Source organism: Antechinus flavipes, chromosome 4 (genome assembly GCF_016432865.1).
Source record: "Antechinus flavipes isolate AdamAnt ecotype Samford, QLD, Australia chromosome 4, AdamAnt_v2, whole genome shotgun sequence".
In the NCBI taxonomy this organism is placed as follows: domain Eukaryota; kingdom Metazoa; phylum Chordata; class Mammalia; order Dasyuromorphia; family Dasyuridae; genus Antechinus; species Antechinus flavipes.
In genome coordinates, this window is record NC_067401.1 from 101,791,950 (window position 1) to 101,806,766 (window position 14,817).

The 14,817-nt window shown below is 38.8% G+C and overlaps 1 protein-coding gene across 1 annotated transcript in view; it reads left to right on the top strand.

Annotated features, from left to right (window-relative positions):
* The first annotated feature begins 1,463 nt into the window (after positions 1–1,463).
* Positions 1,464–14,817, top strand: part of RAB4A (RAB4A, member RAS oncogene family) — a 54,243-nt gene continuing 40,889 nt past the window's right edge. Inside the window, exon 1 of the mRNA XM_051993619.1 lies at positions 1,464–1,916. Within this exon, the coding sequence (XP_051849579.1) occupies positions 1,886–1,916 (31 nt within the window). The 5' untranslated portion in view covers positions 1,464–1,885. The remainder of the gene's footprint in view (positions 1,917–14,817) is intronic.

Genomic DNA, 14,817 nt, shown 5'->3' on the forward strand with positions numbered 1-14,817 from the left:
GATAAGTAGATTTACTCACCTTTTGCTATTTGTGATGAGTATTTGGTAAAAAGCTGGTACATATGTCAATGCTGTAAAATTACCCATACATATAACTTGTAAATAAAAGGCTATAAAAAAAAAAAAAGCTAGTAAATATAAGGTAAGGGCTATGGGGGGGGGAGGGCGACAACCAGAAAAGTGACTTTCTTTTAAACCCACACCCATATGCCTGATATTTGAGAGGATAGCAGATTAAGATGATTCTAGCCAGATCTTTCACTTGGAGGCTAAAGGAGAAATTTGTCTCAGACTTTGCCTGTCCCTTTCTCCAGCTAGCTTTGGGATGTTGCGGACATAACCTTCTGCAGAGGAAGGCTAGCCCACAGATCACATCTCTTCTACGTGCGGACATAGATTACATCAGTAAACTCCAATAGCTCCCTAAACAACTTAGCCCCAACCTAACATTCTAGCCTTACACATGGTGGCCTCCAAGTCATTCTAAACTGGATAGCTTTTGTTACACACACATCACTCTACTTTTGCGCTTGCCAAAACTTCCTCTTCGCAGTTGCCTCTTGGAATCCCTAATTTACCCTATTATTCAGTTTAAGTTCAGTAAAACAGAAGAAAACCTTCTAGGACAGGTTTCTCTGGATTCCTTTCCCCATTGGCTAGGTCCTTTTCCACCAAAATCATTTTGTATCTCTACGATTTTAATATAACCATATACGAACATGTTGCTTCTCCTCCATTACCCCCTTTTCCCCCCAATATAAAATCCTTGATAGGAGCTTTTTTATTTGTTATCTTTTTTATTCCCAATGCAGAACATGGTGCCCGGCTCACTGTAGACAATACTAGCGTGTATCTTTCTGCTACAAACGAAGCGCAGCTGCATGACTTCCAGAGCAGCACGTTAAAGGCCAAAATGAGAAAAAAATTTGAGTGCCCCCCGTCAATGCAAAATATACGGGATAGAAAGTGGAAGCAGACGGGGTCCCTACCCTGATACTTGCAAGTATTTTTTGAGTACCTCAGTCAATGGAAAATAAACAGGAAATTGTGGATCACGGTAGGATTCCTGACCTCATCTTGCACATTTTTTTTTAAGTTTCCCCCAAAAAACAAAGCATACGGGATACAAAGTGGGCCAAGGCGACATCTCTGCCTTCACCTAGCACAAGCCTTCTCACCCAAGCATTTTCCCAAGAGGAGGCTGGTAATTCTTCCTAGTCTCCGCGTCCGTCACCCACTTAAGGGTGTCCCTCTCTCTTAGGACTCCACCTCTAACTTCACACACCTGGAGCTTCCGCCCGGGGCTCAAGGCGGGTGCAACCCGCTCCCCCCTCCCGGGTCTCCCACAGACTGCCGGCCCCGGATGGAGTTCCGCGCACGTGCTCTTTGTTTTGGTGATCCTAAGCTTTCGCGCGCCGCCTCCTGGCTCGCCTGCTCCTGGTGCGCAGGCGCTAGAGAGGGTGGGAGGTCGGGTTCCCCCAGCTCAAGGGCTCCGAGTACTACCTTCCTTCCACCCGCCCTCTCCTTTCCTCCTCTTCTCCTCCCCTCCTCCCCGCCCCAACCAGTCCCCTCCCCTCCCCGCTCGCTCTCTCTAGGGGAGGGAGGGCGGAGAGGTAGGTGGGTGGGCAGTGTGCGCCTGCGCGGAACCCCGCGGTCCGGTCCTGAGCAGGAGCGGCTCTGGGGTGGCTGGCGGTTGCCGTGGGGACCCGGCCGCGCCCCTCCTTCCCCGCCCACCCCACTCCACCCTACCAGTTCCTCCCCAGCCCCGGGTAGATCTTGCTCTCGCTGACTGACCCCTGCTCCTCCTCTCTCTTTCCTCCCCCCACCCCCCGGCCCCCGAGCTGCAGCCGGAGACCGGGGGAAGAGGCGGCGCCCGCTTCCCAAGATGTCGCAGACGGCCATGTCCGAGACCTACGGTACGGGGAGGCCGGGGGAGCGAGGGGCGCATCCTTAGCCCGGGCCGGGGCCTCCGCGTCGTTGGGGACGTTAACGGCCGCTACAGGAACCGTCCCCCCACTCCTAGATCGGCTCTGTTGCGAGGGTTAGGCAGGGGCGGCGGGTGGCTGTGCTGAGGGAGCCCTGGGCCTGGGGGCGTCGGAGGGGACCCTCCCGGACTGCACAGCGTCTTGCGGGGCGGGAGAGGCTCTCCCCAGAGAAGCTCCGGAGTCGAGGCGAGAGACTGGGAGCCCGGGGCTTAAGAAGGGGTGGGCTGTCCACCCACAGCGGCGCTCCCCGATTTTGCATCCCCGGGCGCGAGCGGTTTTCCCGAATTTCCCTGATGAGGAGTTTTTAAGTTTACCTCTAGTTTTGCTCTTGGCCTCGTGGCTCCCCCAGGTGTTGAAAAGCCAGTCTAGGATTCATATTCTCAACTGGTGCTGTTAGTTTGCCCAGCAGGATACCTGCGGGGGACTTAATGGGCCGGGAATCCTGTACCCTCGGCTAGTCAGGAAGAATGAATCTACCTACCTCCCCCCATTTGTACAATGGCTTGCATCCTCATCCTTGTGAACAGTCTTTCCTTACTCATAAACTTTGATCTGTTTTCTCCAAGTCTCTAAGGTCAGCCAACAATGTTCTATTTCAATTGTGCATCTTGAATGAATCGATCTCTTGGGTTTTAGCCACCTGTTCTGGTAGATCGTTATACTTTGGGATTCGGATTTTGGTCACCATAGAGAAAAAGATGTTTAAAAGTGAAGAATTTGCTACGATAAATTAGTCGGGGGGGGGGGGAATCTGTTCTGGAATGAGTATATTGTTTCATAGGATTATTAGGTTAATCTTGATGAAATGGCAGCTTTCCTAGTTATCGAGATGTTTTTAATTTGCTACATGATGTTTGATATAGGCATTCTTCCTTAAATCCAATAGTTCTCCGTATTAGTTTCTGCAGTTAGAGGTTGTGACTGGGTGATCCACTTTTGTCTTGATGACAGACTGGTTGTAGATTCCACAAGTAAGCTCTGGCTTTTTTTTTTTTTTTTTTTTTTTTTTTTTTTGCCAACTAGCATTGATTGGTTCTGTAATTTTTACCACCCTTTCTGTGGAACTATAGGACTGAGAGCCCTTTGGTATTTTTATGTTTTGTGGATCATAAGATTTAGACCTGGAAACCTAACATCTACTCCAAATCCCTCTTTTTACAGAAGAGGGAACTGAAGCCCAGAGAATTTTAAGTAAATTGCCCAAGTTCACGTGTTAAGCCTCAGAAGTGGTATGTGAACTAAAGTCCTTTATCTGGTTTTTTTTTAACCTCGTAGCCAATCAAAATATTTTCTTCATTTAGAAACCCATCTCTTGATAATAGCTGGATTAGTTCTTTGCAGACACAGAGGAAAGAATTCACTATATTGGAGGGATCTTTTATGCAGGATTTACAGAAAAACATGGACAAGAATTGCAAGTGTAGGTTGTGTTTTTGAATGGACAAAATCTTTTCTCTCAGAATAGTCTTAGCTTAGTTCCCTTTAATTCTAAGTACTACATTTTTATTGAATTGGGTCAAAGGATTTTAGTAATAAGAAAGTCAACGTGAAATAATGTAAATTATGAATGATTTAGTGAAGCAAAGATGAAGGGAGTTTCCAGAGGAAATGCAAGGTTTATTTTTATCTTAAATAAAAATTGAATGCAGTACGTCAAATATAACTATTTTATATCTGTTCCTTTACACCAGTCACGTTTAATTGAATTCACACTTAATGTTTGCTGTTTAAATTATGTACAAATCTTTCATTTTATATTCATATTTTCCTTATCTACCAGTTCTTTATAATCTATAATTTATTATTCCTGTTTGCTTTTTTACATTAGAAAAATGAATTTTGAAAGGGAAAATAAGATGGTTGAAAATATTATCTGGAAAGTGGAAGTAAAAAATGTTTAAAATCCTGCCTTGATTTAATATTTCCCTTATTGCCATAGTTCTGAGCAATGAAAGTGGAGCTTATTATAGATCTAGAGATGGAAGAAACCCATCCTTTTATTTTACAGATAAGGAAACTGAGACTCTGAAGAGGTTAAATGATTTGCTTCAGGTTTCTAGAGGTTGTAAGCTTCAGAAGTGCTTACTAGGATCTAAGTGCATTTACTGTGTGCCAAACAGTATGCTAATTTCTGGGCATACAAAGAAAGGTTAAAAAAAAAAAAAAAAAAAACCAGTTCCTGCTCTCAAGAAGCTCATAATCTAATGAGGAAGTTACAGTATACAAACAGCTAGGTATATACAAGGATAAAACAGGATAAAATGGCAGTTTTCCCATAAGAAAGGCACCGAGGTTAAGGAGGATTGGAAAAGTTTCTGAGAGAAGCCAGGGAACCTGGAGGTGGAGTTGAGAAGGAAGAAAGTTCCAAATACTGGGAGTAGCCAGTGAAAGCACTCAGTTATATGGGAATGGAGAAAGTAATATGATCAAAATATGAATATTATCAATTTGACAGATGTGTGGGGATATAATGAAGTGGGGAGAGACTTGGGGCAGAGAGACCAACCAGCAGGCTATTGCAGTAGTTCAGGCATGAGATGATAAAGGCCTATATCAGGATAATGGTAGTGGTGGAAAATAAAACGGGGTATATATTATATTAGAGATGTTAGGAAAATAAAATGGACAAGCCTTGGTAATTGATTTCGGATATGGGGAGGGGTAGTGAGAGTGAATGAAGAGTTAAGGATAGCATCTTAGGTTGTGAACCTAGATGATGGTGATACATCACCTTCAGCAATAAGAAGAAAGTTAGGGAAAGGGGGTGCATTTGGGGGAAAAGACAGATGATAATTGAACCCAGGGGAATTAATGAGATCACTAAGTAAAACATTATGGAGGAAGAAGAGAAGAGGGCCCAGAACAGAACTTTGAGGGATGCCCACATGAGTTGGGGGAGTGGGGGGGGAGGGGGAAGGGACATGATGAAGAAATAGCTAAGGAAATTGAAAAGGAACTATAAGGTAAGAAGAAACTAGTAGAGAGTAAGATCACACAGCAACTTAAAAAAGAAGAGTCTCAAGGAGAAGAGGTTGACTGAGGTGTCAGAAGCTACAGAAGTCAGAAAAGATGAAGATGGAGAGAAAGATAAGGAAAAAGTTTCAGTTGATTGATGGAAGCCAAGTTACAAATAGTTCAGATGACAATTGTAAACAACATTCTCAAAGAATTCAGCCACAAGAGAGGAGAGAATATGGAATGGTAACTATCAGTGATCCATGGATCAAGTGAGTTTTTTTTGTTTTTGAGAATGAGGGGATAGCATGTTTGTAGGCAGGAAGAAAGCAATGAGTGGAGAGAAACCATTATTAGTAAGAGTGGGTACTGTTGGTTGGGCCAATCTGCTGGAGAAGATGGGACGGAATGGGAAGCATTTAAATGTAGAGAGCTTTGCCTTGGCAAGAAAAAGGACCACAGCTTCATTGTGAGATAGGGTGAAGGGGGAGGTATTGGCAGAAAGCATCCAAGTGACATAAGTTGCTGAACAGAGAAGAAGAGGATCTTTTGGCTAATGACCTCAGTTTTTTCACTGAAATACAAAAAAAGTATTCTCAGCTGAAAGGGTGAGGAAAGGAAAAGCCATGGGATTTTGAGGGGGGATGAAAAAATTGGAAAAAGCTGTTTTGGTGACTGATAGTGTAAATTGATTGAAGAGGGAGAGTCATCTTGACATAATGGATTATCTTCCCATAGTGACACCCAATTGAGATTATGCAACAAATTATAGATCACCCATTCAATATGGTTTCCTGATTTTCTCTGACTTTGTTCACTATCTTGTGAATGGGAGAGAAAGCAGTAGCCAGTAGGAAGAGTAATCCAAGTCTGAGAGTAAGCAGTAAAGATCTTCAATAGTATAAAGTACAAAATAGACAAAAGACTCAAAAAGAAAATATCAGAATACAGTGTAAAATGGTCAGAATGGGAAAGGGAAGAGTGTATAACTAGCGTAAGATGACTTGGGGAAAACTGAGGAAGGGGGAGATTGGAAGTCATGGTCAGGAAGAATAAGGTTTGGAGTTGCACAGTAAAGGCAGAGATATAATGACAACATGATCAAATAAGGAATTTCAAAATTCATGAATATGTATATGGCACATTTGTAGATGATAGCAAGATCAAAGGTGTGGCCATTTTTTTATGTAGCTGTAGTGGCATGAAAGAGTAAGTCCTAGGAATTAGTAAACTGAGGAATTTGGAAGTTTTGAATTGTTTGCTTTTTCTTTCTCCTGATTTTTCCTCTTTTGGTCTGAGTTTTCTTATACAACATGACAATAGAAATATGTTTAAAAGGATTGCACATATTTAACCTATATCAGATTTCTTGCTGTCTTGGGGAAAGGGAAGAAAAATTCGGACCACAAAATCTTACAAAAATTAATGTTGAAAGCTGTTTTTACATTTATAATATTACAGTGTTATGAAATATTTGGTACCAACATTATTGAGGGGGAAAAATAGTCCCTTCCCTCAAAGAGTTTACAATCTGCTGGAAAAAAAACAGCACATGAGGTTGCTAGAAAAGGGGATGGGAAAAGCCACTCTGTTTGGAGATGGCCTGGAAGTGGCATGGTAGCTTGATTCTTGCCCAGGTAAATTGAAAGCTCACCAATCTTTGTTCTACATCTTAGAAATAGTATTTAAAGTTCTGTGGAGAAATGAGGTTGATGCCAGAGTTTAGGCAGCATGGCATGGCCTTGGTCAAGAAGGATATATGTATGATGTAAGTGTATTGCAAATTATTTTAGCTAATATATTTATTTTCTCTTTTCTGTGAAATGAGAATATTCACAAACTTCATAATAGGATTTTTTGTGCAAAATAAAATAATTTTGTTTACAGTGTCTGTATTTAGATATATATTTCATTTTTCAATTTTACTCTTTTAGTAGCCTGCAATAGTGGTGATTGTTTTAGAAGTCAGTGCAATTACTGTTAATTAAAAGAGCAATAGTCAACAAGTATTAAATGCTCACTATGTAGAAAGTATTATATTAAGCACTGAGTATTCAAAAAAAGATTAAAAAAAGAGAAAAGGTCCCTGTCCTCAAGGAGCACATATTCCAATGGGAAGAGACTGTGTTCAGATATATGTACATATATAAAGTATATACATCAGAGTTGAAAGGCAATCTGATGGAAGGCCCTAGCAGTTTATGAAGGGAACAGAGAATGGATGACCATTGGATCTGTCTTGAAGGAAGGAGAACATTGAAAGAGCTGGGGAATAAACAGTGTAAAGGTATAGTCAGGAGATGGAATATAGTGAGAGAAGGATAGCAAGAAGGCAGGTATTGGTGGATTGTAAAGTATTGGAGGTGAGTGAAGTATAAGGATCCAGGAGGATAAGGAAGCCAGATTGTAAAGGGTTTAAAATGCCAAAGAGGTCATTTTCTATTTGATCCTAGAGGTAATTGGGAGCCACTCGATTTGATAAAGAGGGTGATGTAGTCTTGAAATGCTAGAGTTGATGTGTGACAGAACCTTGATCTGGATATTGGATTAAATCTGTGATTTAATTGGCGTAGAGCAGAAGTGTCAAACAGGCCACCACAGCCCAGCATTCCAGAGTGCTTTCTAGAACCAGATTACAACATAATTGGGAAATAACTAACAAAATAAATAAAAATACAATAAAACACAGATAACGTGTGACTTTCTAAGTCAATATGCTAGAGAAATCTGAAACTTTCGGAGCACCAAGAAGTAAAATAATATGCCCAGTCATACAACCAGGATGGAATTCCGATCATGCACTTTCAGAAACCAGTTCTCTATCAACTTTCATGTTGCCTCTCTGGTCTGAATATAATTAGCCTAAAATAAAGGTCATTAATTAACGTTAACCAACAGGGAAAAAAAAGTTGTGGAGTTTATGAGATTGTAGAGTTAAGAGTTAAAAAGGGATTTAGAGTTTATTCTAAACCAATCTCTTTATTTTGCAGATAAAGAGGGCTAATGATAGAAATAAAAGAGAATAAACATTTATATAGCATGGGCTTTGTGCCACATTCTGTGCTTTTTAATAATGATCTCATTTAGTCTTAACAATCCTGCAATGTAGGCACTCTTATTATCCCCATTTTATAGTTGAAGAAACAGAGGGAAGCAGGAGGTTATGAAACTTGTCCACAGTCAAATGTAGTTATGATAGCTGTCCAAGACCAGATATGAACTCAGGTCTTCTTGACTCCAGACCTAACATTTCATCCACTGCACAGTCAGCTGCCTAGATTTCCCATCATTAAGTGCTAGGATTTGAACATAGTTCTCAGAGTTCAAATCCAGTGTTCTTTCACTATATCATCATGATGTTAAGATTCAGCGGGTAAGTAGTCTTAATTTTGCCAAAAGCCTTGAGACGGGACTTTTTCTAGGAGCATTAATACTCTAGAGATCCAGAGGGATCCTGATTGTTGTTGGATAATCTTTGATCCCTACACCCAAAAGGCAAATAATAGAATCATAGATCTTAGATGTTGAAGAGATGTTATATGAGATCATCTGATTTTTATTGAGATAAAGTGTCTAGAAAGGAGCCAGTAAGAACAAGATTGGAGTAATTGGGGAATTTAAAAGTATCTAGGTATTTTGAGGCTTCTAGCAAACTCAGCTGTATAGTTATCCCTTCCACATCTGACTTACCCTGTTACCGTTTCAATATATCATGGATCATATAAGAAATTAAATAGGAATTTTTTGAGAGTTTTACAGAAGCTGCAGATAATGCAGATGACACAGGGCCTATGTCCAAAGACTTAACCCAAATTTTACAATAAGGTACTGTAAAAACACCCCTTAAAAGAAAAAAATTTAGACTTCTCTGGTACAAAGAGAGAGCCAAAAATGTTCAATGGATTTTCCAGATCGAGGGGGCCCAGTGCTCCTAATTCTTCTCTCTCCCCCCCTTCCCCAAGCAATGTGGAAGGGATAACTGTAGTTACACTTTATTTAGAGTTTGCTACTTATGGGAATGTGTGAAAGAAATGTTTGTTGCTACTATAGTTTCTGATCCTGATTTGTTTTTTGTGACCTGTTTTTATAATTGTTAAGTTTTACTAACATTTTGACTATTCTTGGGGATTTTACCAATTCATCTCAACAAACATTTATTGTCTATTGTGGAAGGGGGTCTATTGTTTTCCTCAATGTAAGAAACTTAATGTAGGTGCTTTCTGCAGAACCTTGATTGAACCTTCTCTGTGATTTAAGTCTTAGAGAATTGCTTGAAGCCTACAAAATTTAAGTTATTTGCCAAAAGTCACATAGCTAGTATCAAAGATGAGTTCTTCCTGTCTTCAAGCACAGCACTTTATCTACTATGCCACTGCAAAAAATTATCTTTTTAAAATGTGTGATTGAGTTGAGTATTAAATATGTAAGTCGGTGCATATTTGTTACAATTGTCCTGGGCCTTGAAAGCAGGGATTGAGGAAGGCACTTTATTTTGAAAAAATCACATAGGCATAGAGACCAACTTGAGCATATGTTATGTAGAATAACAAAAAGACTTGTTTGACTAGTGTGAAAGGTGTTATAGGAGAACGCTCCCTGGATGATTATGAAGATGATCATCTTCCTGAGACATGTTTCCAAAGCATAACAAAGAATCCTGAGGAAGAGCCTAGGTAACAGTTAAAGGAAACTCCTCTGCAGGAACTTCTCCCAACAGATCTAGAAAATGTACAACATTGAATCCAGGTGAGGGAATCCAGAAAAAGTCACAGTGCATTCTTTGTTCACTTCGGCATAGGGGACACAGAGACTTGCATACATTGGGAAGTGCATGCGACAAGAAGTATGCAACACCCAGGGCGAAAGAAGATATCAGACATCCAGACCTACACTGCGATTAGGATCAGGTACCAACTGGTAACTTTGTCGTTCACATCTTAGTCCCTAGTTGCAGATCAGTGACAAGAAGAGCTGTGTGTACCACAATGGCATTCCCAGCAGGGAGACCCTGGGCACCATACTTTGGGCAATGTAAAGGGAAAAGGATTAGTTCAAAAGCCAGTAAGTGTGCAGCAACAAAATAGCTCAGACCTTAGGCATAAAGTAAAGTCTAACTTCCAACTTCTAGGTTAACCTGCAGAGGAATAATCAGGTGAAGAATTCTGGTCCAAAAGGGAACCTATAGTTTTGCCACTATGAGGCAACAGAACTTTCTAGCTAGCAAATAGGAATAGACTACAGGAACTCAGACAAGTCCCCTGCCTGTCCCTGAGAGCCTAGAACAGTGTAACACTTAATACTGCAAGAAGGCAGCAACAGAACTAGCCCAAACTTCCCTCCAGAAATGAGACAACCCAGGTGCCCTAATATTAAGTCCAAATTCTGGAAGTAGGTTGGAAGAAGGATCAAGCAAACAAAACTACCATAAAGTGCTCACAATGGCAGGGATATTCAAAACATAAACACAGAAGAGAATGACTCCAAAACCTCTGTAAGTATTGCCTTAGAGAAAAAAATAGCTTGATCACAAAATAAGATAGGCAAAAGAAGGTCATAGCAGAATAGGATATATATTAGGAAGGTAGACTTTATAGGAAATCTAGGAACTATTGGAGGTGCAGCATGAGTATTAGAAGGTAGCTCAAAGGATGGAGAATTAGAAGTGACAGAGGAAATAGATAAAAATATATCACAAGCCTAGCACAGAGGTATGATATAGTAGTGATGGGTGAGGGTGGGGTGGTTGGTTATATAAACATTAGCTTGATCTTTCTGTCAGAAAAAGAGGAGCCTTAAGGATAAAATTTCATCCTTCAGTGTTGGAGGAAGTATCAAGAGGAATTCCATTCTGATTCTGATTTTCAGATGGAGTAACTGGATGCTGGGGTGGAACTTAGGAGAATCTTTAGAAAAAAGTGGCTGCTTCATCTTAAAAGTTCATGATAAAGTAGGAGAGGAAATCTGAACATGGTCTGGCATTCGTTCTAGCTTTAGGAAAAAATATTTCATAGGTACAGAGGAAAGACATGTACAATTTCATGAATAAAAGTACTTTAAGGGAAGTCAAATGAAGGTAGATTGGAGATGTTCAAGAATGACATTCTGAAGACATAAAAGGAAACAACTTCTTGGAAGAAAAATAAAATTTTTCCTAAGATACCAATGTTAATGAAGAAAGAACTCCTGAATCAATTTAGATATTTAAAAATATACAGAAAATGGGAAAAGGACAATTAAAATAGAAGATGAATATAACAATAGCATAATCCTGTAAAAATAGTGTCAAAAGTAGCTGGGACTAGCCAAAAAAAAAAAAATTCTAAGAATGAGAACAAGGTTTTGATGCTTTGGTTGTTAGTTAGGAAAAAACATAAAAAAAGAGGATCAGATGGGAATGAGGCCATGATAATTGACTATGAAGAGATTGCTGAGCTGCTACTCTTTGTTTTTCTATGTAAAGGAAAGTGACTTTTTCACTGCAAATGACAAAAATGACTAACAGTGAGTTGATACTCCAAGTAAAGAAACAACACATAGTTCCCCTAATGAATTTGTCACCTGGCAGTATAAACTACATTTTTTCAGGTCCTGTAAAAACTAATAGATATGATTGCTGACTCATCAGTTACTCTAGATAAATCTGGGAGAACATAAGAGTTAACAACATTAGAAAAGGGCAAATGTTCAGACTTAAAAAAAAAAAAAAGAAAGAATCAAACTTTAGAAGCAATGAGCTTAGCTTCTAGGAAAAATTCTTGAATAGATCATTGAGAAGGTTTTTGATAAAGGGAAACAGTGATTATGAAAAGCCAGCATGGCAGCATCATGCCAGGTTAAATTAATTTCATTTTTTGATAAAATTTCTAAACTAATAGATGAAGAAAATACTGTAGCAGCAGTATACCTATATCAAAAAAAAAAAAAAACTTTTGAAAAATTCACTAATACTATTCTCATGGAGAGATGGATTAAGTGATAATAATCAGATAGATTCTGTTCAGTGTCTACATGGTAAGAAAAATCCAGTACCCCAAGGATTTGTACTTGGACTTGTGCTGTTTAACATTTTTATCAATGATTTGCATAAAGGCATAGATGATATGCTTATCAAATTGCAAATGATATGTAACTTAGAATCATGGCTAATACACTAGATAACCCTGCCAGATTAAGCATCAGAGTGAATCAATTAAGATGAAATTCAAAAGGGATAAATGTAGAAATCTTGTACAGAAATCAGCTTGACAAGTACGAAATGGAAGAGGCATAGTTAAGAAGTATTTTTAAGAAGTATTTTTTCCTGAAAAAGATCCAAGAGTTCTGTTGAATTGCAAGGTCAATATGAGTCAGCAGTGTGATATGACAACCAAAAAGGCCACTGTGATATAAAACTGCATTAAAGGGAGCATAACTTCCTAGAATAGGGAATAAATAGTCTACTGTACTGGGCTCTTCAAACCTCATCTGGAATATTGTATTCAGTACTAAGTTTCGCAGTTTAATAAGGACATTAGCAACTGGAGAGAATTAAGGATTATAAAAGTTCTTGAGCTCAAGCTTTGAGAATTAAAAGAACTGGATATATTTAGCTTGGAGAAACAAAAAAGGGGCCAGAGCTGAGAGCACACAAATTTTTTCAAGTATTTGAAAGCTGTCATATGGAGAAGGAATGAAAGCTGTTCCTCTTAAGCCTATAGGACAGTATCAGAAACAATGGATGGAAGTTAGCAGAGATCAGTTTAGGCTTAATATCAGAAAAACTTCCTAACAATCAAAACAAACCTTACAATTGCCTAAATAGATCACATGGAAGAGCGGTGGGCCAGATCTGATCCCCAAGGATTCTGTAATTAGCTAGTCAGAATATGGAAAGATGGGTTTCATCCTACCCTCTTCAGGATAACCAATGGTATTGCTCATTTCCCTCACAACCATACCTACCCTCATTTATCAGCAGTACCTTTCATCCTTCTATTGCATAGTTCCCAACTTGTCTCTTCAGTGTGAAACACTGGCCCCTCAGAGCAATTATAACCTAACCCCAGTTTAGTACCATGCAGGTACCCATCATTGACAAAATTTGCCTTATACCCCAACCTCTCCCCTCCCTTTCAATCACCCCATGACTACAATAGGTGCTAAGTACAGAAGAGCCCCCTACATCCACTCTATTCATTTAGGATGAGCAGCAGCTTTCAGATCTCATTAAATTATCTTCCTTCTGCCCTCCGGTTGTCCCCTCTTGGAAATATGCCAGTTACCCATCATGGGGGAACACCAGTGTTCCAGTCACTCCAGTTCACAACCTTAATTTCATATGGAACTTTTTATATTTCAATAGCTCACATATCCTGTCAGTTGCCAAATTTTGTCTTTTCTACCTCCACATCTCTTTTTCTATTCAGTTCATACCTAAACTTTGCAATAGTTTCTTTAATGGTCTCTCTGCCTCAAGCTCTCTCCTCTCCTACACATAATGCTCACACAATCCTTCCAGCTGCCAAAGTGATTTTTCCTAATGCACATATATAACCTTGTTATTCCTTTACTCAAATTCCAGTTTCCTTATTTACTCTAGTATCATACAATATTTCCTCTTTATCTTATTTTTATGTTTGATAATATATATAAATATTAGTACAGTAGTATGTGTATATAATTTGTAAATATGTATATTTTAGGAGATGCATACTCTAGATTTTTTTTTTAACAGATAAGGTACTATCAAAAAAGTGGCAACCACTAGACTAAAAGACAAAAGACATAGTTCTATTCCTGACTCATCAATTGATTTGTTGAGCAATTACCTTTTCGAATCTTAGTATTTACAACTTTGAAAGAAAGTAATAACCAATACTTGACTGAGGTTTATATCACAACATTTATCACATATGCTGTCCCTGTCAAGCTTGGAAAGCGTCACTTTTCAGTGTCTAATGAGGATGGTTCTGAGAGTTGCAGACTGGAGAAAGTAGTGTGAACTCTTAGCAGGACTGTTGAAGAACAGTGGATTTTATCTTGTATTACTGTTTCTCATGGTGTGAAAATTAATTAGATTGTATTTTAGCAAAGAAAATGGTAGTGTCTTTTCAGTTAAAGGTAATGTTAGCTACTTTTTCTTTAGGAACACATCATATTTTATACTACCTGTTAAAAAGCTAAGGAGTTGAATTTGCCAAGATTCAACACTAATGGCTAGAACTGAGGCAATGTTTTGGAAAGCATGTGCTTGAGAAACTTTTGAAGTGAAGAAAACAGATGATGCTATTTGAATTGCTTCTTCTAGAATTAATTTACTGAACTTATTATGTATCTGATATCTATAGCAGAAAATGTAACATTGATAAGCTTCTATTAAAGATATAAAATCTGTCCTTTTTTTCCAACAGCACGTTATTTAAATGATACACTGAGTCAGACTAAGCCCAGAAATGAACTATGACCCAAGTGCTGGAAAAACACACAATATATTTGCTTTTAGAGAACTAAAAATAGAGGTTAAATATTAAAATATATGTGTGTATACATATACACATATATAACTAAATTATCAGTGTATTTTAGGAAATCTTAAAAGATAAACTGTTTTAATTTAATTATCCTATTAACAGAACATTTGGTGCAATAAATAATAAAATATAAAATAAAAGGCTAAAAGGATTCTAATTCCAAAATCATAAATTTAGCATGGAAAAGAATTTAAAGGACAGATTGTCTTAACCCCTTACCTTTGAAAGGAGAGAAAAGAGACAAATTTTTTCCTTTAAAGTCTCTCAAATAAATGAAGTTTTGGTTATTACAAATAAATCTATGATGTTACTGTTGTATTATTCTAAGTTTAGCTTGCCATTTGTTGTGGGCTAGATCTAGCACACCC